Source organism: Meleagris gallopavo, chromosome 26, assembly GCF_905368555.1.
Source record: "Meleagris gallopavo chromosome 26, MGAL_WU_HG_1.1, whole genome shotgun sequence".
NCBI lineage: Eukaryota > Metazoa > Chordata > Aves > Galliformes > Phasianidae > Meleagris > Meleagris gallopavo.
The window spans coordinates 1,075,896-1,098,626 of NC_139429.1; the positions used below are offsets into that span (position 1 = coordinate 1,075,896).

General features: G+C 43.5%; 1 protein-coding gene across 4 annotated transcripts in view; it reads left to right on the plus strand.

Annotated features, from left to right (window-relative positions):
* The window catches only part of FLI1 (Fli-1 proto-oncogene, ETS transcription factor), an 81,338-nt gene that overhangs the window by 55,883 nt on the left and 2,724 nt on the right, over positions 1-22,731 (plus strand). For 3 of the 4 annotated variants that reach the window (XM_019622955.3, XM_019622954.3, XM_010723584.4), the window contains 5 exons: positions 1,539-1,742; positions 7,528-7,596; positions 19,498-19,566; positions 20,664-20,726; positions 21,999-22,046. In XM_019622955.3, coding sequence (XP_019478500.1) covers positions 1,539-1,742; positions 7,528-7,596; positions 19,498-19,566; positions 20,664-20,726; positions 21,999-22,046 — 453 coding nt within the window. The remainder of the gene's footprint in view (positions 1-1,538; positions 1,743-7,527; positions 7,597-19,497; positions 19,567-20,663; positions 20,727-21,998; positions 22,047-22,731) is intronic. The other variant, XM_085209461.1, reaches the window with a different exon arrangement.

Genomic DNA, 22,731 nt, shown 5'->3' on the forward strand with positions numbered 1-22,731 from the left:
GCCCAGAGGGGCTTCAGCTGATACCATCTAAGGCATTATGAGGGATGATAAAGCTGTTCAAGATGGAACGTTTAGCCTGCTCTCTACCATGCTATCTGTTCCTATTGAAAAAAGATCCAATGTGACCCAAAGTTTAGTGTTGTTGAAATGTGGGAAATGACTATTAGTGGCCTTGGTGGAAGGGGAAAAGAATCTCTTTGTTGAAGGAAAGTGTAAAAAGATTTTTTTTCCCCTTGTGAGCATCCACAAATCAAAATCTTGAGGTACTTGTGAAATAACAGTAATTTACCAGACTTTGGAAGACAATAATGACCATCACCCCTCACCAGCCCAAGCACACGCAGCTCACAGTCTGGGACCAAGGCATTGTTTTACCACTGAAGTGTGGCAGACTCTTCTTGCCTCTCTGAGAAGCTTAAGTTGCCATCTGTGTGACACCTACATATTTCTGACCCATTTTTCTCTACTACCTTGGGACCTGAGGCATTTGGGCTTTACTGTAGAGAAAGGTACCAGCTTTGACAGCCAGATCAAACTTCTCCAAAATTTGGGCTTGATTTCACAGTCCTCCTAGCTGCAATGGAACATGAATTTGCGGCTTAGGTTTCCAAATGACATACATGGGGAAAAATAGGATAGGAAACATCTGAAATTGTAGATATGCTCTGAAAGTGACTCTGTAAAAATGGTATCATGGCACAAACTCGTGGTAGGACTTTCTGATCTACTGCTCCTTTCAAAATTCAAAGGATGATTTCTTTTTTTAACTACTGATGCAGCAAACCATCACCATGGGGTCTGAAACTCCAGCCGGGTTCAATCTCTCTCTTACGTCATCGCCGGCAATAAAGATTCCACAGCTGGAGCTTTGCTGACAGTTGATAATGATGCATGAGGCAGTATGAAATCCACATTGCCATCCAATAGCTGTGTTGGTTTTACAGAGCTAGCGGAGGTAGAACTGTGTTCTTGTCAGCAGGGCGAACAAATATGACTCAGAGATGCATGGAAAGCTGTTTTGTTTAAGCAATAATTTTTTTTTCAGAGTCTCTTTGCTGACCAGAAATACCATTATCTTCAGACTTTAAAATGCCATCTGTTGAGACTTTGCAATGTACTTACAAAGGATGGTGTGACTTAAATGGCACTGATGTAACTAAATAATATTGCAGAACTGAAGCTGTGACAAGCATGCACCTTCAAAGGGACGAGCTTGCTTTTGGAACCCTTTTTTCCAGAGAGAGAAAGACCACAGTCAAATTCCACTAAGATTGTTCTCAAGCAGTATGTATAAGATTCAGGCAGGTGGAAAACCATCAAGTGAGCTTACCCTGCCATGGAGCCAGTGCAGTCAATCTGTGGGGCTTGTGCCCCTTTTACAGCACCATGCTTGTTCATCCAGGCAAAATGCGTTGATATCAATAAATTAAATCCACTTGGTTGTGGAAACGATGGTTAATGCTTTGACTGGCTTACACTAACTGCTAGAGGCTTGAGGCTCCCGTATAATATTAACCTCCTTTGTGCTTTTCTGGCAGATCCCACTCTATGGACCCAGGAACACGTGCGCCAGTGGCTGGAATGGGCCATAAAGGAGTATGGATTAATGGAGATTGACACCACCTTCTTCCAGAATATGGATGGCAAAGAGCTCTGCAAAATGAACAAGGATGACTTCCTCCGAACCACCTCCCTCTACAACACAGAAGTTCTGTTGTCTCACCTCAGTTACCTCAGGGAAAGTAAGTACTGCCCTGACTCATCCTTGTCCTGGTGTGACATGCTGATAAAGCTACACATGAGTATTGAAGTTCTAGTGCTCTTCTTGCAGACAAATAGCTGCAAGGATAAGGGAAAAAAAGAATAAAGTCAAGCAGCAAAAGCAAACAAGGAAGAGAGGAATAAAAATGGGTTGGAAAGCTAATGATAACCTAGATGGAGTTAGTGCAGCTACAGGATATCAGGGAGGTGAAGAACTGAGCAGAACTCTTAAGATTAGATAATCTTACAGATAACAAAAACATCTGTGGCTATATGATAAAAACACAACGATTTTCTGAGGAGATTAAACCAAACATGAACTGATGTGTCACCAGCAAACTGTTCTGTAGCTGGCATGGTTTCTGAAAGTCTTCTCTTCATCTACAGTGTGGAGACATTCCCTTTCTTCACAAAGATGTGCCGAAGATAATTGTGTTATGATGAGACCAGAGAACAGGAGCTCATGCAGCTTTCATAGGGTATAGTTATTTGAGGACTAAAAAATCAGAGGAAAGTGTCATAAAGCATGGTGGGAGGGCAGGCAGAGAAAATAAAAATCGTGTTTTTTCCACTGGGAAATCAAATTGTGATGTAAAGGCAGCTGAAGGTCTCTCCATCTGGCCATTTCAATAAAGCTCCGAGACAGCATTTATTTAGGGTGTTTTCTTCAAGCTATTCATCACTGGTCTCTCCCTGCCTCTGCTAAAATCAGTGGGAGTTTTACAGATTACAGTGGGACAGGAGTCAGATCACAGACGGGTGCCTCTGTAAGCCCCACCTTTATTTTGTTTGAGCCAACAAAATGATTCACAACAAATAAGCAAATTGTTGGATCTGAGCAGTTTTTGTCCCTTGTGACTTCACAATAAAAAAATTTCCCATCCAAATTTCATCCCATTTCATCAGCAAAGAGCTTCTAGTTCATGGAACACTTCAAGATTACTGCAGAGGCAAATAGCTTTCTAACTAAGGTTTGCATTCAGAATTACACATTTTTATGGGAAATCTTAAGGCCGCTTTGTGAAGCCAGTGTTGCTCTGAACAAACCTGCTGACTTTGGCTGGGCAAAGCAGACACTGCGGAACCGGAAATGTTTTTAAATTCCCACAAGATAAATACTCAAGTGAGACCCTTACTTTTGAATTGTCTGATTGATAAGACTTGAGAATTCAGAGAAAGAGATAAAGTAAGATTTGTATGGTTTTTGAAGCAAAGAAAGATGTGGAATTTGAAAAGGCTGACAAAATAATTGAATTATTTGGTTGCTTTAGCTCCAGAGAGCATCTTCAGTGATAGCCATCGCTTGGGCTGTTGGTGACATCAGTATTAGAAGAATAGAATCCTTGTTCTCATGGCATAAGTCTGAAGATCTGGATTGAATTGTTGCCTTTACCATTTGCTGCCTTCCCTCTGTTTCAGAGCAAATTCCCAACTGAACCTTACTTTAGATACCTGAGGTACCTAAATTAGAAGCCTGGTCACATTGGCCTCCAAAGCAGCAGTGCACAATGAAATCCAGGCTGACAGACCCCTAATTCACACATCACATTTAAAGCCTGAAGCTGAACCTTTGCCTGAGTTTCTCTGCTCTTCCATTCTACTTTTCCTAGAGCAGAGCTAGCTTCCTCCTCAGTCTTCTTCATGTCCTGTCTATTGATATGGCAAATCTGCAGGGTGGGGACTGTGTCTCTTATTTCTTAAGACCCAGCACGATGGAGTCCTGTCATGGAACATGTAACTGCTGCTGTAACTGAATAATAATCATAAAAGTATAATGTTCTACTAAGGGAATGTCTATAATGATTTCCATGCTATTAAGCTAGTGTAAAACCCAAGGAACTTTGCTGGATTCAGACAAATTAGTTACTTCATTTTTACCAGGATGCATACAAGAGCAGAATTCAATCCCAATCCATCCCTAGCTTTTATGATTATAGATTTCTTGCTGCTCAGCCCCTTGGGCTGTTCTAAGACGTCACACAAAAGCTGTCCTTATTAAAGCAAGCTCCTGTCTGAGTGGAGTTCAGGCAGTCTCTGAAGAGCATTCCTTTCCATGCAGCTGTTGCTAGTGCTGCCTAATGACAGTCTGGTTTCTGGATTGCTGGTTAACTCCCTCACGGAGTAACGCCTCCGAAAGGAGCTTATTGTTTTTCCAGACTGATTTCCAGCGGATGTTTAGTGCCGAGCCTCTGAGCTCAGTGCCATGGGGAGATGGGCTTTTTTCTTATGTTTTCTCCTCTTGTAAGGCTGTTTGTTTCAGAGACATCCAGCTAAGTAAGGTGGAGAAGGTATGATGGCAACAAAATGCAGGAGAACTTTGGGAAATTGGGGGTCTATCAGCTGCATTACATCTGCACAGTCTCTTTTTGAAAGACATTTGTACTTGTCAGGAGCTTAAGCTGTATTTGTGATGACTAGAGAACCCTCAGCTTTGGTGTTTGTTTTCCAAAAACAAAACTGATCCAAATTTTCTGAGCCTGCTCACTTGTCAGAGACCCGCTGAAAATGGGCCTCCTCATCATAGGTCAGGGTAAAAGCGTGATGAAGTGAGTCATCTTGGACTGAAAAAATTAACTGGTAACATCTGCAAGACCTCAACAAAAGCTTCATCTTAGTTCTGGAGACAGAAGGTTCGGGTGAGCTATTTCATATAGATGAAAATTAAACTCACATCACAATACCTTCAGCTTTCAGACAAAATTTTGGTCTGGACCAGAGCTCTACAGTTGTTTCCTGTTTCCATAACCTATTAACCTATTTTCCAGGAAATACTGGTCTTGCCCCCAGAGCAATCCTATTTCTTCAAGTGTTTCTTCAGGTTTCCTCTCTGGGGTTGTGAAGCCATGCCTTGGCCCTTTCTTCTTGCTCTTCCCTCTGTACCTTCAGACTGCAGACTGACTGACTGCTGTGTCGGTATCATTTTAAAACAAAGTCAGCCTGGCGAAGCGTCTCCAGCCATGCAGCGGGCAGTGGGAAGGGAGATTAGAATGTCTTCATGCTATGCTTGGGATGAACATCAAAAGAAACCGGAACTGTCACCTCCTGTCCTTTTCCTCTCTACTTATGGGGGTCAGTTTGTGTGCTGTGTACAAACAAAAAGAGCGTGAAGGGGAAAGAATGAGACTGCGGCTAGGAGCAGAAGCAGAAAACTGCTTTGTGGTTTTGATTCATGTATTAATGCCAAAGAAAACTATACAGCTAAATGCAGCAGACCCCTGATTCTACCAGGAGATGAGGAGGGAAGCCCACATGGCCTTCAGAAGGTCAGGATAAAAAAACACTTCCCATTTAAATAGGTTTCAGGAATGTGAAACCAAGATATTCCTGAATCTTAGAAAACAAGCTGCCTTCTGAAAAGGCTCTATGGAGAAAGAATGCTGCTTCCCTGCTTCTCATTCCTTTTCCATCTTACTGTTTAATTAAAACAGGAGAAATAAAAGAAAGGATAACTATATGATAGCGTCTGATACTAATTACAGTAGAATAGCACTGCACTTACAGCAGTGTTTGCAGAAAGGACAGGTTTTATCCAAGCTGTCACTGACCCACTGAGGGGTAGAGGGAGTAATAGCAAAATGAAAACTCATCTCAGCCAAAGTTTTGCCCAAAAATGAGTAAGGGAGGGAGCAGCCTGGCCTCTGTCTGTCTGTCTGCTTCTCTCTGCCTTGATCTGTGTCTCTGGCTTTCTCCCTTTTCCTCCTTCATTGAAACCCCTTAATAGGAAACACATTTCCTTTTCTGTGGTGTTCCCACCAGAAACCTCAGACTGTCGGGCAAAGGTGAGAACTTTTAGCAATTAAACTGGGGGAGGTGCCGTCCCTTTCCAGTGGCCTGGGCTGCATTTTTTAGCATAAAGTAGCTGTAGGTTGGTCCTACAAGCTTGTTCAGCGCTATTCATCACCCCACCCCCACCTCAGTACAAGCAGGCATTTGCAGCCTATTTAGTCATAGAAAGCTGTTTCTGAATTCCCCAGCACTTCCCTGTCTGGCTGGGGCAAGCCAGGCGGGTGTTGCATTTAAGATCTCTTTCAAATAACCTAAAAAGAGGAGAGTGGTGGGCAGGAGCTTCCCCACAGAAAGAACATCTGATGAAAACGTGACAATGCTGCGGACAAAGCTGCTGCAATTCCTCCAGCAGTAGCCAAACAGCAGTTAACCTCTAAATATTTACACCAATCACTTTAGCTATCTGTCACCTTCACATTCAAGGTACCCTAGGGATCCTTTTGAACTCTTTCCCTCCTGGTTTACCATGTTATCCACCCTGGTCTTTCAAAACATCCCCTGACTTGAAGCATTTGGTAGCATCCTTCCACCATTCTTAATGAGTGGGCTTTGTTCTCCCAGTTAGTACAGCCCTGCTTTCCAGTGCCTTCTACCTCTGTGGATTTGCTCTCCTGTGCATGTCTTTGGCTTTGTTTGCTTGTGGGCAAGAGAAGGAATCCATAGGAACACAGGACTAATAAGTTCCAACACCTGCAATGGCTGTTACTTCTGGCAGCGATCTGCATAATCCCCCTCTCTCCAAGGAAAGTAAGACACACTGTGAATGCTATTGAAGGGCAAGTGAGGTCAATGTTATTTGGGATCATGTGGATTAGAGGAATTGGGGGCTGCATGGCTTAGTCACAAGATCCTAATCACGTAGTACTGGTGTACCTGCAAAAGAGGTATTCTCAGTCCTGCAAAAGAATCTGGGGCAGCACATCATATGCAGAAATCTGTAGTTTGCTATGCACTGCCTAGGACCAAGAGTATGAAGAACCCCAGCTGGGACTTACGCAGGTTGTGTAGATGAGAAGAGCAGAACACGTTTCTAGGAGTGCTTCTCACCCTCACGCAGACACTGCAGGATTGCTGCCCTGCTCCAGCATCGCTCCGTACCAAGCAGGGCTCTTGCTAAGAGTGTCACTGCCTGATGCAGTGGAAACATTTTCAAAGAGCTGTAGGAAAAGTGAGCCTAGAAGATTATGCAGGGTAAACACATATAATGAGACAACCATGAAATGTCCATTACATGCTGGCTTCCAAGAACTCACAGGGCCTCTTCCTCCACTTCCAGAGGAGTTTGCAGGAGAATCAAAATGTAATGTTTAGAAAGGAATATTTGCACCACAGACAGAGCAAAACATAAAACCTTCCAATGAGTTCATCTCCGTGCTCTTCTTGGATATTTTTGTTTTGGATTGGACTCGATGGAAAGGTCACTTTGAACCAAGAAAGCTCCTCCACAGAAATCATGGCAAATGCTGGAATACCAGTCAGATTGTGCAGCTGTCAGCCCAAAACCAAGCATGTGACACTCTAAAAATGTTCAGATCCTGACAGTGCAATTCATCTCACTTCTTCCGTATGTTCCTCAAACAGGAATTTTCTCTATCACAGCTAGAAAAGAGGAAAGCTTCTTCCTTACCCTGTAATATCATCTGTGCCACAGCTGTTTCTAGAATCTCTGCTGTGCTACATGTATGTAACTGCACTACACAACCTCCTCCCGTTGTATCAGTTTTCAGCAGAGGACCTTGAAGTGCTTCGTGTAGGAGGCAAACTGCTTTGCCCTGATTCCTGAGTGGAGAAACAGTAGCACTTGTGACATACAGCAGCGGTATTTTGAAAGAACTTTGTATCTCTCACAGAAATTGTGTCTAATTGCCTGAGAATATTGGCCTTTAAATCCCAGTGACAGTGTTTTCTACCAGCCTGGGTGGTTCTGTCACTGGCAGAGTGCATTCAAACTGCAATAACTCCTTTTTCTTTTCACTGTAGGTAGCTCACTGCTGGTCTACAATACTCCATCCCACGCAGAAGCTTCCTCACGTCTTGCCACCAAAGAAGGTCAGTCTTTTGCATATAAATACCCTGGCTTCCTGTGCTCATGGAATGATTTTGATTGGATTAAAAGTAGGCCTTTTTTTTACAATGTACTTGGCGTGAAAACATTGTCATCTGTGCATACACTACCTGTTTAAATTGGAATAATTCACAGTTTGGAAGCTACACCCATACTGAAAATCTCATCTCTGCTTCTCTGGCCGACAACGTGGCATAAAATTCCTATCTGTCATTTTCACACTTGGGCATTACTGAGTTGATGAGCTGATGGTGTGTTTTCTGTTCTTGATGTGAAACAGTTTCAAATCTCAGATATACAGCAAAGATTTCTCAGTATTTCTCTCTGAGTAAGTTTGTAGTTGAAGGCATCAGATCTTAGAATCATAGAATCATAGAATGGCCTGGGTTGGAAAGGACCTTAATGACCATCTAGTTTCACCCCCTGCTATGCGCAGGGAAATCTTCTCACAATAAATTCCATTACTGAATAAAGGCAACTCAGGTGCTCCAAAGCCACTTGTGAAAGCCATGCAGATTAAAAGTTAATGACATACTTTGGGCCCCGTCCAGCTTCTGAGCCACTTAAATATCCTTCAGACAGTTTTTCTGGGTTTTCTTTAGCAGGCACACTCTTATTCCTTTTTCTCACTTTTAATGAAAACCTGGTTTCTCAGGGACAATGACATTATGACAGTTGGCGTGATGAGTACGACACATCCCTTATCTAGATAAGATGGTAAATCACAGTCAGACAGCTGACTTGCTGAAGGCCAAGTAGGGCATCAGAGTCCAAAAGGCTGGTTCTGTGCTCAGTAACAGGCTGCGTAGGGGTGCCTCGAGTCTGGTCTTTCTTTCACTTAGCATTAAGTGCAGGAACGTTGTCTTTGTTCACTTAACAGTCATCAGTGCCTCCATTTAAAAAAACTTCAGTGAGAAGCGTGAAATTTCACATCTGCCATATGAGATAACCCACCCAGAAGCCGTGTGCTCTCATTCTGAGACAGTTTCCTCACCCAGAGTATGAACATCTCTGTGCTTTTCAGGAGAACGTGGTTTCATTGACAAAACACAAGTTTGTATTTCAGAGCAGAGGGAAAAGGCAGAAAGCCTTTTATGTAAGCAGCTGGAGAGAGAGACAAAAACCCCATTTCACTGCAAGGCTACAGCAAACTGACATCATACTTTTAACAAGCTTCTGCATGGTGTGTCTGGCTGCTCCACCAGCTAGCACTGCTCTCACAGCCAGCACTTCTCTCTCGTTGTACCACGCTGCATTCCATTCCAACATCTGTCTTGAACCCTGAGCACAATATCAGCGCTGCTTTTTGCAGCAGCCTCTTTTGTCCAGCACGTAACCATCCACTGAGCTTTCTGTTCCTTGGAATGCTGTTCTCTCTTTATGAGACAGGCATCAGTTGATAAAATGTGGTACGTTACGAAGGTAAAGCCATTCAGGCCCTTCTGTGACTGACTGCTCTGACCCCAACAGTCATCCATTTAAAAATAATACAAGCTTGGCTAGCTCCTATTGGAATAAAGCAGACACACGTGCACGTGCTCCCCCACAGCTTCCCCCATAAAAAACATGCATGCACATCCAAGACTGTTCTTTCTGTCTCAGGCCAGGTGATTGATAAACACAAAGGGAAGAAAGCAGTGTTTTTCTTATTAAAGGGCAATGCTCCATGTAAAATTACCCTCCTCTGAATGTTTTGTAACCTTTATCTTTCTAAGTTGGGTCTAGAGTAGCTTGGGCAGAAAGAAATTAGAGGGGAAAAACGCTTCTCCCCCTTCCTCCATTTTTACTGCCCTCAAGTGTGTTTCTTTAGTGCAGCTGACAGAACTTTGCATTTGATTTCTGTCAGCCAGGCATTTGTACTTTACATGGTACTTTCATCATATGTCAATAAAGGACTAAACACACCCATGGGATACTCAAATAAAAACCAGGAACTAGCATAGAAATGCTGAAATCCCGTCTTTTACGCTTCCATTTCTTCCTAGAGCACATACATTTCCTTTACATTTATTTGATTTTTGAATACTGTTCTAGGAGAAACCAACTCATTTCAGTTTAACCAATTCAGTGTAACTGATTCATGCTCCAAATATTATCAGTGAGATAAGATGACAGGATAAGAGATGTGAACATGACAGGCTGACAGATAAGGAACTGGGAGAGCAGAGTCAAGTGTCTTGCCCAATATCCCAAAGGAAACTTGTGATGGACATAAAACTGGACACAGAATTCCTCAGACTCTGTTGAGTCCATCAGACAAGAAGATTTTCTTTGCTTCCTTTTAAGGCTTTTTAATGGGTTGTGTTCGAGATGGTGGTGAAAAGGAACTTCAAGTTCAAAATGACAATTTTTTTCATAACCATTTTCTTCTTGCTTTACCTTCTCATCACATTAAAGCTTTTTGTTTTTGTTTTTGTGTGTGTGTGTTTTTTTTTTTTAATTTTACGTTAATGAATCTACTAATCCTGAATTTTTCTTCTCTCTACACCTGTGCATGAAAACAGACAAACAAATTTTTCTAACCACTCTCCCCTGAGGATTCAAATGCAGAGCAGGAGGAGGCGATGGAATTGTAAAATGCATGTCAGGACAGGAAGAAAATTCTGTTTTCTTCACTCCTCATGTAATTTTTCTTGCACATTCTCTAAGAGCACACAGTTAATGCACGTAACCTGCTTGGGCAAATTCCAGGGAGAAATGCATGCTCTTTGCTTCTGCCTCTATGCTCTATGCAACGTGTGCCATCCACACAATGTGAAAACCAACCTACATGGCAAAAAAAGTACGGCTGTAGCACAGACAGGTGCAGATGTTCCATGTGCTGGAATGCAAGCTGCATGTGGCTCTGCTCTTCCCCATCTTGCTATGAACATGGCAGAGCATCCCTGTGTCGTACAGGAGCACAGGACACCACTTGAGCTGGGACCTGCCAGGCAGCACTGCTCTCACAGCTCTGGGTTTCATGCTGCAGCTCTGCAGACACCACAGCTCTGACACATTGCAGCTGCAGGCTTTGCTGCCTTTTTGCTTTCAGCCTTCTGCCCACCTCTCTTCAGCAATGCCAGTTCTGTATACGTGTCAGCAGAACCTGTGGCACTGCTTTCTAAGGGTTAAACTGCTTTCATGGCAGAAACAGACACTGTAAATTTAGACAGCTTTTGTGCAAGCATGTTCCTTTTGTTCTCAGATCATATAGGTAGAATCGTGGTTGTGTTCAAAGAGCTCTTCTTGTTGCCCGAGTTCCTCAGTCTCATAAACACTCAAAAGTATGGTATTTAGCGTCATTGGTACAAATTGTCTTCAGCTGCCTTTGAGAAAGAAATTGCTCTAATGAAAATCACCAGTATTTTTTGGCGAGAGAACAGTTTTTTGGAAAATGAAACGAGGTTGCTCTCATTGCTGAATGGAAAGATTTGTGTCCCTCTCCAAGCACTCTGCTAGAGAGATGGTCTGTTTCATTTTCCGTGACTGTTTGGAGTAATGACTGACTTACTGTAGATACTGGAGACGCTGGAGAAGAATCTGAGACTGCATTATCTACCTCGGTCTGTGGAGATTTTAAATTGCTTACCTTCAGAATGCTGTCATTTAACCAGGTTTCCATAGGGAACTGGGAGGTGTATTCACATATAACAACATTTAGGAGGCCAAAGAGTTGTGTCTTGTATAGCTGTGACTGTTCTGGCCTCAGGCCAGTGCGTCTTTAAAGCCTGTACTTACTTCTAAGCATGTTGGGGTCTGCAGAACTGACATGTTCAATATTCAGGCCAAAGTGCTGTGGAGGGTTTGAACCAGGTGCCAATCTCTTAGCAGGAGTGCTGATTCCAGAGAGGTAGAACCATTATGTGTCAATGTCAAAATTACATTCACGAGAAGTTATGGGAGCGGTTCCATGTGGGTGTTTGCTTCCAGCTTACAGGTTAGGGAGGGTCTCGTTGAAGGCTGGGCTCAGCACAGGTCTTCATCCCTGCTCAGCCTATGGCAATGCAGTCAGCTGCAATAGTGGCTGATCAGGAAGAGCACAAAGCCTCATAAATCCAACCTCGACTCAGGCAGACTCAGTCTGCCTCTGCAGAAGGGTACAGGAAAAGCTGATGCACTACTTTGAATTTCAGAGACAGATTTGTGCATGAATACCTGAACGTAAGAGACAAATGTTAAGGAGTTAGCCTGCTGCTGTTACACGCTTATGTCTGCGTTATGGAAGTGCTTGTGGGACCACTGAATATTTCTGTTTGGATATAGGTTGTACTTGTGTATGTTTTGTTTAGCTGGTGGCAGATTTAAAAAGATAATCAAAGCAGTGAGCTCTGAACACACAGTGTGAGTTTGGACCCACGTTCATTATGAGCTCCTAAGGAAAGTCTCCTGATTTTGGAGCATTTATAACATCTCTCATGTGCAAATTCCTCAGTACTTCAAAAGCGAGTTCAAGCTGCAGCTTCACAGCAGCCTTCTTTTTCCCAGTCCTCTCTTTCCCAGCAGTTTCCTTTATATTGATAGAAACATTAAAACTTCACCATTCCCACTTTCAAATTTTGGGAACAGGTTCAGCAGTTTTTGGGACAGGATTGAGAGGGGCAAGCAGCACCATTAGCCTGCTTGCACAAGCACGGTTCCCTCAGGAAAACAGCCTGAAACTCCTGCATGAAATTCTTCTCTTGGAAAGGCCATTTTTCAGGTCTAAAAAATTGCTATGTGAAAAATACTGAGCACTCTTAGTAAACTCTTCTCCAAGTGTGTCAGCAAGGCTCCCTGCTCACAGCAAAGGTTACAAACCCTCTGGAGTTATTCATGTCAGAGAGAGCAGTTGCAGCTCTGTGCCCCCTCAGCTGCCTGTGTGAGCATTTGTTGGTGATGGCAGCACCTCACCCACTTTTAGCTCATGGCAGAAGAAGGAGAGGCTTTTTGGTGCTTCTTTTAATGTGACTGTGTGGCCGAAGCAGAGATTTATGATTCCAGGAGAGACAGTAGCTAGCGCTCTTGGATTTTTCTTTTTTCTTACTTTTTTTTTAATTGTTTTCCTTTGAAATTCCAGAGTTAGTGTTTTGTCTGCTTTCTCCCTGACCCTCTTCAAATGCAGGCGTGTGTTTTTTCACCAGAAAAACTGGAAACAAAGAATCGTTGTCTTTAAGCTGTAGCAGGCAGGAAACCCAACTCACAAGGGATCACCCTGAGCCAGCGCTGTCCCAGAGTAGACTCCAGTTCTCTGAATTCAACCTGACAGCTTGTCTGGAGCACTTTCTAAGTAACCATTATCCTTCCTTTTCTCCCAGCAAAAGAGCTATTATTTTTTTGCCTAGGGTGCACTGCAAGCACTGTTTTTGCACATGTGTGTGGGGGTTACATGTTTGCTGGGGTGCAGTCCCTCCCACCGAAAGCTCTTGGAAGCATTTGGGTTGTTTCCTAAGACAAGAGTAAATGTATTTTCTGGTACTGGGTTAAATGCTGTAAATGGGCATTTGCTGTAGAAACGCTTGCTGCAAAGCTTGTGCATGTCTGCTTTTCCCTTCCCTTCCCTTCCCTTCCCTTCCCTTCCCTTCCCTTCCCTTCCCTTCCCTTCCCTTCCCTTCCCTTCCCTTCCCTTCCCTTCCCTTCCCTTCCCTTCCCTTCCCTTCCCTTCCCTTCCCTTCCCTTCCCTTCCCTTCCCTTCCCTTCCCTTCCCTTCCCTTTTCTTGTATGTGCATACTGCTGTGTCGAGCTTTTTTCTCTGTGAATGCACGTTTCTTCTTCCTTACTTCTCCATTTGTGTTTGTGCATTTGCAATACGTATGTACTTCAAACACATCAACCATTCCCTTCCCCCCAATCAGATTAGTTCTATGCCTGTGCAGTGCTGTTTGCATACTGATGCACGTTAGTCTGTGTGTGAGTAGATGTGCAAAGGGCCTCCACTACCACGCGATGGTGTGTCTGCATTACTGCTCTGCAGCATGCCTGTCTGCACGTGGCTCTTCATCTGCAGCCCCACACGGTTCCATAGCGTGTGTGTGTGACTGAATGTTGGCTGAAAAGTGTCTGCTTTTCAGCGCTGGCTCGGGAAGGGATTCTTAGGATGCAGCCTTCATCATGGGCTGCACACTGGGACTTCTGCTGCCGTTATTAAAAAAAAGCAACAACAACAGAAAAATTCGCACTGCTTCCTCCTTTTCTTTCTAACTTGTCTTTGTAAGCATTGTGGGGTAACTCAGACATGAATCAGGAAGTTGCACTGCTGCACAGCTCAGGGATATTTTTCTAGCCACGCTCACACAACTGGGGGCTGTCGCCTGTGACTCAAAGCAAACAGGGAACGACTCCAGAGTTTGGAGGCCAGAGCCCTCCAGAGTGGGGGAGTAGAGCTGCAGGCTGCAGAGCTGTGCAGGAGCTCCTTTGGTCAACCTTTGGAAATCCTGAACCCTCATTTTGTACATGCATTCTGCCAAGCTCCAGTTCCTGGCTGACACTGGGAAGAAGCCAGCTTTGGGCACGGTGCTGGGATCCAAAGCTAAACCCAGAATGGGAGTTCCACTGGGAAAGGCTGATCTCTTTGATATGTACGTCACTAAAGATAGCGGTGCGTAACAGAGCTTTTAGCTGCTTCCAGTGCTTCCATTTGTGAATCCTGCTCTTCACATGCATGCTCCGCAGCAGCTCTCTTATGTAAATCCAGCTGTCCCTTAGTCCCTTCTCACTTGGCTTGAGGTGACTTCTTGTCAAAAAGACAACGTTGTTCCAAGTCTTGGCTTTGCTCTCTCTATCAGTTTCTCTGTTTTGCAACAGGTTAATAGCAATGTAGAGTTGTTTGATAATAAAAAATGTGTTGATTTGGTTTTCAAATTGTGAAAAAATCAATCAGTCTGGTAACGGAACTGTACAGAAGTTATTTTGAAATACTTTTGCACTCAGCTAGTTGCTTCCCCTTACTGGAGAGACTTGGAATTAATTCCACATACGATCCCTGTGCTGGTGAATCTTTAGCAGAAGGAGCAAAGTATTCTGCTCTTGAAGTAGAAACAAATGGGTTTTGTGCTCAAAGGCACTGGAATGTCTTACATAATCGTGAGAACAGTCATAGTCATGTTGGCTGCGAGTGACACAGTGTGACATATGGCATACATGCTAACTAATTATTTTAATTAGCAGAAATAGCAAATTGAAAATAATTCAATGCAATTCATACTGTGGGTGAGGTTCCAAGGGCTCCCTCATAGCTCATGCCTGAGTGGGTGCTATAGGGCTAAACGCTGCAGGAAGGCAAGCACTGATGTGCACAAACTGTTTGAATAGGTCACAGGACTCCTCACACTCTGCTCTGCTTTCTACTTCAGTTCTACCATCTCTGCCACACAGTGCTAAACCTCCTGCAGATGGAGCTTTGCACCTTTGTCCTGAGAAAAGCTTTGTGTAAGAATGCTGCTGGCATTGTAAGGTTTTGCACCACATGTACTGAGCATTTAGCACTCATACTTTGAGCCTGAGTGGGCCTGGGAAGACCCTTGCTGACTCTCCAACCTTTATGTTTGCTGCCACAATTTAAAACAATCCATCTAATGTTCCTAGGAGGAGCTGGAGGTGTTTTTGGCTTCTTTGCCCTTCCAGAAACCCACAGTCTAGGTTTCTTCTCTCCAACTGGCTTTAAACACAGCTCCACCTCTTCAATGCAATCTTCAGGAGGTTGAATGATGGGAGTGTGAGGGCTGGGCGCTCAGCAGCTTGGCAGGACTTCCTTACATGTTTGGTTTGCAGCAGCAGTGGGTTTGTTCCCATGTGCCTACGTTGGGATTTTTCTGAAATGCCAGAACAGTGCCAGTCCCAGCCACCATGCACCACCTCACCTGGGGAGGAAAAGCAGTGCAGTCCTATGCCCTCCTTTCTCTTTCTCCCTATTAATTAGTTGCCACAAAATAGACCCCAAGTGGCCACTTTGATTAATCACAGGTCAGGATCCCCAGGGACACCTGGGGCTGCTTTCCCCATTTAGAGATGCTAATTTGAATTCCAGCCATTAAGCCAGGATCTTTCTTCTCAGTGAAGCATAAAGACTCATTGCAGAGAACAGAATGTATGGAGAATCCCATGGATCCCATAGCCCACTTCAGATTTGCAGCCTTCTTTTCCCTGTTTACTTCACTGAATTTGTAAGGCCAAATTCTGTCTGGAAATACATTGCCCTTGTTTGAGGGTTTGCTTTTTAATACATCACATCTTATGCAGTGGTTCCCTAGTGGCTTGTTCACTAGATTGCATTCAAACTTAAAGGTCTGCTCAGCCTCTGGGATGGTCTTACTTATGGTATGGAAACCTGCTTAGGGATTTTAAGCCTTGTTTCCTAAGGAAGAGAGCCTGTGGGTGTCTGTCCATCCTTTCTAGCCCAGAGCTATATATGAGCCTATTATGCCATTTTGGCTAAATATCATCCAGAGGTGTGGGGAACAGGAGCAGCACAGCCTATGCACAGGAGGTGTGTGAAGGTGGGCTGGTGGTGCAGTGGAGCCTGCCTCGTCTTTCCTGCTGCAATGCCATGCCTCCTACATCCACACTGCACAATGTGCAGCTGCTCTCCTCCTCCCTGTCCCTCAGAATCACCCAGGGGATGCCTGGGACACACTCCTCGTCTTCTTCCCCAAGCCAAATCCCTCCAGATAGTCTGACTAGAAGAAGCTGCAGAGATTAGGATAATTTAGCTCATCTCTTGAATTTTGCTTGACAGCCTGCCTAGTGGCCAGGCTTGACCTCCCTAGTTTTGACATGTGCTAAGCCTTTTCCCAGCAGACTCCTTCACCACCGCATCATTTCTCATTGGCATCTAATTCCAGTGGAACCAATAGACTTTGGAAGGGAATTTGCATAGATGAGGATGAGAACTTCCAAATGGCGTGGAGGGTGGTGAGGAGAGATCTGGGGTGAGAAGTAAAAGATGGAGTTAGGAAAGGACCAACGCTATGTGGTATGTTTCATACAGTGTGATTTCTGGGAAAGAAATTTCATCTGGTAACAGGCAGCTGAAGCCAAGGAAAGTGCGTTAATGCATGTAAATAAATAAAATGATATTTAACCTCCTTCGCAGGCACACTGTGAGTGTGAATGTTTGCAAAGCTGTGAGATCCTTAGTTGAAAGGTGCTGCGAAAGTGCAAAGCATTATTAATATCCTTTACCTTGCTCATAATAGAGTATGCATTCATTCTAGGGAATTTCTGGACATAAACCAGACAGCTGCAGAATGACATTTCTTGAAAGCATCTATGATTTATTTTGTGCTCTTTAATTCCATTTTGTATTGAACACACATTTGTCAGAGGACTGTTGCTCCACTGGGTCATTTGAGTCTAAAACAGACTTGCTGGGATAAATTTCTCCCTAGCTTCACTGTACCTATTTGCTGATTTACACCAGAACAGAACCTCAGTCCAAATCTTTTAATTGAATTTCCATAGCTCGGCAAGTTTTGGTGTAAAATCCAAGTGATTTTAATGACAGATAAGGCTCTGCCTGTAACTAACTGTCTGGCTGGAGTTCTGTAGAAGCTCTTCAAGCCACTGGGCGTCAGGTCCTGGGAACAAGATTGTTTTTGCAGAAACTCGAGTCTCTGGATAGCTTCCCTGGCTCTGCCTTTTCCATTTTGCTTTAAACACGTTCTGCTTTAGAGTCTGGGCCTGGAAGCAGGGAGGGCTGATGTGGTTCTTTCACGTTGCACGGATTTTTGTGAAAACAAAACAAAAATAGTTGAGTGGATTTGGATTTTTTTTTTTTTTTTTTTTTTTTTGAGAGAGAGAGAAAGAGTTGGAAAGCTGCAGGAGCTGAGTGAACACGTTGTTTCAATAGCAATGCCTTACAATTGCTGTTACGTTTAACCCTCCTCACTTTTGGGAAGTCACAGCCATAACTCAGTTCTGGCCTAGCATCCCAAGTGTGGCTGTCTCTGCCCACACATGACTCCACAATCCAACCTGTATGTGGGAACTGAGGCAAAGGGACTCATCCAAGGGACACTAAATCTGGATTAAACCTCGGCTCAGCCAAATGCATGCTGCCCTTCCAAGCCAACATTTAAGGACTAAAATGTGCACTCAAGGAAACCCATTCAGAGGGATCTGAGTGATAATTTGGACAGGCTTAGCCAAACTTACCTGGAGGACCAAGCCTTGATCCTTTGCAACACAAACAGCGATAACAATACACACCTGGTCAGCATGTCTGATTGTGATACTGTCACTTAATATTGACAAATCCTCAGGAGATGCATTCCACATTCTTTCTACAACACTTTGAGCAAAGCATCCTCCTCCTCAGTGACAGAGTTTCTCCATCTGGAGGAGGAGGAGGATGATCATCTATCCAGATGATGGTCTATTTGTTTACTGGAAACATGCTGACACGAGTGAATCGACCAACCCATCCATGGCCCCTGGTTCCCTTCCCCCTTTTCTGACCCAAAAGAATCAGAGAAAATTGGGATTTTCCAAACGAGTTCTGTTACTTTTAAGAAAGGATAATTTTCCCAACTTGTAAATTATTTTTCTGTTCAAAAATTGCTATCTTCCTTCTTAACAGGCTCAATTTAAGTGACGTTTCCATTACAATTACATAATAGCAAAGCTTTTCGATTGAGCAAAAAAAAAAAAGCACATTAGCATCTCAAACTGGAAATTTCTGAGGTTTTGCCTTTCTCTCTCAACTCAGATCCTCTATGTTTCTTTCAAAATATTTCCCAAAACATTTCTCTAATAGCTCTAGTTGTAATACTTCTGAAAAACATCCCAGGGGAGAAATGAAAGTCAGAGACTGGCTGCAAAGAGGACATGGGAAAAGCCAGTGGTTGCTTCAGACCTCATCTCTGCTTTCTGATTTCAGCACTGATAGAGCTCCGGCGCACTCATGACTTTCCAGCAAGGAAAATCATATCAATAGCAGCTTATTTACAACAGTGACAGCTGCTGAGGGTTGAGCTGGGGATGAAGGACCCTGGCAGTGCCCAGCTGAGTGCCAGCTTCCAGCCGTGGGAGTGGGGACAGGGCTGGGGTGCTGCCTCCCTCTTGCAGAGATGTCCTGTCTCACTCTTTGTACCAGGCTGAAACCGTAGCAGTTTGTTTTTCAGTCTGATCTATTTGCAGTAGGGTTTGCGGTTTCTAGTAAAAAAAAAAGGGAGAAAAAAGCAAATTAAAAAAAAAAAAAATGAAAAGAAAAACAGGCACATGAAATGCGTTCTCTTCCCCCTACTTCTCTCTCTTCCCTCCTCCCATTTCTCTCCCTCTCTCCCCCTCCTCTCTCTCGTCCCCTCTCTGTTTTCCTTTTCATGCCAATAACTAGAAGTCTGTAATTTCAAAGCTGCAGCAGCTTTCCCAGCGCCGTGAGGAATGTGTGAGTGCCTGTGCTGTGCCTGCAGGGAGCTGTGCAGCGTGGCATGGCGGGGCATGGGGCAGTGCCAGCTGTGAGCTCAGAGAGACGTTCTGAATTTCACCCAGAGCGAGCCATTTATCTTTTTCCTTCTTAAAATAGCTTCTTTGTTGTGCGTCAAGTCCATGGCCTCCCCGGGTTTTCAAGCTGCCATCTGTTTTGTGGTTCATCTCATCCTCCTGTTCTGCCTGTTTCTGTCCTGAGAAAGGAGACCTTCTTTAGGAGGACATAAGATGCACTCTAAACTCCATTGAATGCAGTGCCTGTAGTTCGTGTTCAGAAGGTGTCACATTCGAGCACTGCCCAAACAGCCAGTCCCAAATATTGTATTTACAGCTTGCTGTCTTTGTGTGAAGGCCACAGGAGCACAAGAGGTGCACAGGAGAGGAAAGCCAGTAGTGTGTGCATAATACCGAGTGTTGAGACCAAGGTACAAAGCTAGATTCTTGCAAGTTTTCTGGGAAGAGTTGATTTCAACCCATCTGTGCCTGTTGTCTTTTGTCATTAGATCCCTCCTCCTATGATGCAGTCAGGAGAACAGGATGGGGCAGTAATATGAATTCTGGCCTCACTAAAAGTAAGTTGTCCCAATGTGAATCGCAAGTTCTGCAATGGAAGATCAAAATGAGACTGTGGGAAAGATGGACGTGGTTGGCTTGTGTTATGAGCATCAGAACGGTGGAGAACTTGGGAATAGTAAGACAAGAGCCAGAATTACGTTATGACAAAATTCTGGCGTCATTCTTTCAGGGACTGATACAGGCAGCTTGGGCAGGTTCTGAGATTCTTGGTACTTTGCAGAAAGCAGTCAAGCATGCAGCCAGGGCCCCTTCTGCATGAGCTGCAACTCACACCACTGCTTTTGTTTCTCATATCCCTGAGTTCACAACACTCCTTGGGCCATGGGCTGATAACTCATTGGAAATATCAGTTCTCTGTTCCAAAAACTGCATTCAGGTTAACATAACCAGCTGATACCAAGCCACACATTTCCCTGCTCCCACTGCTGGGGCATATCCCCGTACAGCAGTGCAAGACGGACACATCTGACTCTCCCTCTCCTACAGGGTGCAAATCAAAGTGGCAGAACCCAGCTGTCAGATCACACTTCTTTGCTTTGCAGCTTTGTCAACCGTGTGCATTCTAAATGTGAAGAGTACTCTTGGAGTTACAGTTTTCTGTTAAGAGAAATGCTATGAAGAGGAGGAGCAGATTTAATGTCAAATTAATTTCTAGAAATGGCTGTGATATTTTCAACAAAGTATTTGATTTGGTAAAACCAACAATTTTTTCTTAAAAGGTTAATTAAAAAGGAGATTGCTTTTCCAAAAATTACTGAAAAACGTTCCTACATAAAAAAGTCAAAAGTAATACATTTTTAAAAATTCAGCTTTTTTCTTTCATGCACGTGAATGAGAATGGAAGTTAAGTTATAATAAAAGACAGAAAATGGATGAGGCATCTACATCGTATTTTCCTTGCCTAGTCTGCATATTTTCATTTTACAGTGACATTTGTAATTTCCAGTGAAACCTCATATTTTTTATAGGCTTAGAAAATGTTTCCTATCTCAATCACTATTATTTCCTCTGTATCTTGCTCTTGCCTAGTTCCCTGTTCATTCTTCCCTCTCTGTTCTAGTAAATAATGTCAGACCTTTCCCTGGTTTTACAGGTCCTCCTGTTGCAGGGACACAAAATGTGAACAAGACAACAGAACAGCAACGGCCCCAGCCAGGTAATTGTTGACTGTGCCATCACTGCATTTGCTAAGTAACTGTATTTTGTACTGGGCTGGGAAAATAAACGTGCCAAGCAGCAACAACCATGGACTTAGGACAAACTTGCAAAGCCCTGCAGGGAAGTCTCAGAACAATGAGTCAACTGTGACCCAGCATTGACAGCAACCGTCCCAAACTGTTTCTGTTTTACTGCATTGTCCTTCCCCATTCAAAAGAAACATCCTTGTTTCATCTGAGTCACGTGCAGTGCTTAGCAATTGCATCTTCTTTGAAGCACCATGATATGCAATGCAGTTAGCAGCATGCAGCTGTTCCTGCTGCAGCAGTGGAGTGTCTGCTCACTGCCTCCTCACCTCTGCTGCAGTGATGTCCAATGGAAGCATCTCTGAATAGAATCAACAGGGCTTCCCAAGAGTCAAAGGAAACCAAGTAAGAAAAGCAAACCCTGCTGGACAGCAAGCAGTAGTGTTTCCTGCTTGTTTCCCAGGAGGCCTTTGAAAAGCTAAATACCACCTTCTCTGCTTTGCACAGCTGCTTTCTATCCTTTTTTTTTTTTTTTTTTTAGGGGGTTGGTTCTTTTGGCATCAGTTCAATCCACGAGCAAATGCTGTGGATTGAAATCACCAAAACCAGAGAGAAGCAAAGGAGAAGTGTAGACATTAGGGCTGAGGAGGCCCCACAAAAAGGGAAGGAATTCATTCCTAATAAATGCATTGTGGAGTTTTCAAGAAACACTCAGCCTCATTGGAGCCAGTGATAAAAGTCCTATTACTCTCATTTGTCTAACATTCTTGTTTGCATCAGTAAGGGAGAGCTGGGTGAACATTTCATTGATCTCAGAGGGAAGCAAGCCTGTCTGTGAACAAGTGAAATTGAAAATCTTATCTTTTGCCCAGTTATTCCTATTAGAAGAAATTTATTTGCTTCTGATCTGTTTCTTCTCTACTCTCCCACACTTGATTTTCTCATGCAGCTGAATGTTGTAGTTGACACGTAAGTGTTGGGTATGGCCAAAAGATTATAAACTTTGAAAGCTGGCAAGTCTAAACCAAGTTAGAACCAAGGTGCCGTTTTGGATTCCATGAATAAATGATGGTTGATTATTAAAAAAGAATTAAAGTCGGGTCTGTCCCACGGTCTAGGAGAAAAGGCAGCACAAGTGAAGGAAATCAAAATGTGAACTGGTTTCTAGAATGCAAAGTAATGAATTGTTGTTTCTTTTAGATGAAACTTTTATTAAGTTAGCTTTTGTTGTCGGCTTTTTTCAGATCCCTATCAAATCCTGGGGCCCACCAGTAGCCGTCTTGCCAATCCTGGTGAGTTCCTCTTTGAATTCTGCACCGCTGTTGTCATTTTTGTCATTTCCTTGTGATGTTCTGCTGCTGTGTGGACTGGATGAGTAGGTGTTGTCAGCTTCTGGAGCTGGTTATGAGGGCAACGAATCATAACAGTCGATGTCTCACAAGTCTGGATGTTCATGAAGTTGGACTGAATTAGTGGGGAGTGATAACTATAAGCACTTTGGATTGATGCTGTTTGTTTACTGAAGGAATGTCTGAAGGCAATAGCAAAGGAAACATCCTTATAAGGTTTTTTACCTTTACAGTTGGTGTAAGTACACATAATAAAACTAGGAGTCATCTCCTCCGAGAAAGAAACGATCTTACATAACTCTGAAGAAGTCTTTCTGAAATTAGAGAGGAAACTGTAGGTGTCCAGAACAATACCCATGGTAAAGAGTAAGCAATTAAAAGTTGAAATACGCTATGTCAACCATTCAGTGAAAAGTTTTGCAGAACAGTATGCTCGGAAAGAGACCTGTTTATGAATAGCTCAAAGATTTTAAGGCCAAAGGCGACCATTATGAAATTTAGTCTGACCTCAAACTCATAAACAGAACAAAGGGTTGACTAATTTGTTTGCTGGGAATCGTTTATCCATTCCTACATAAGACTTTCTAAGGCTTGAAGGAGCAGTTCCCAGTAAAGATCGAGATAGTCC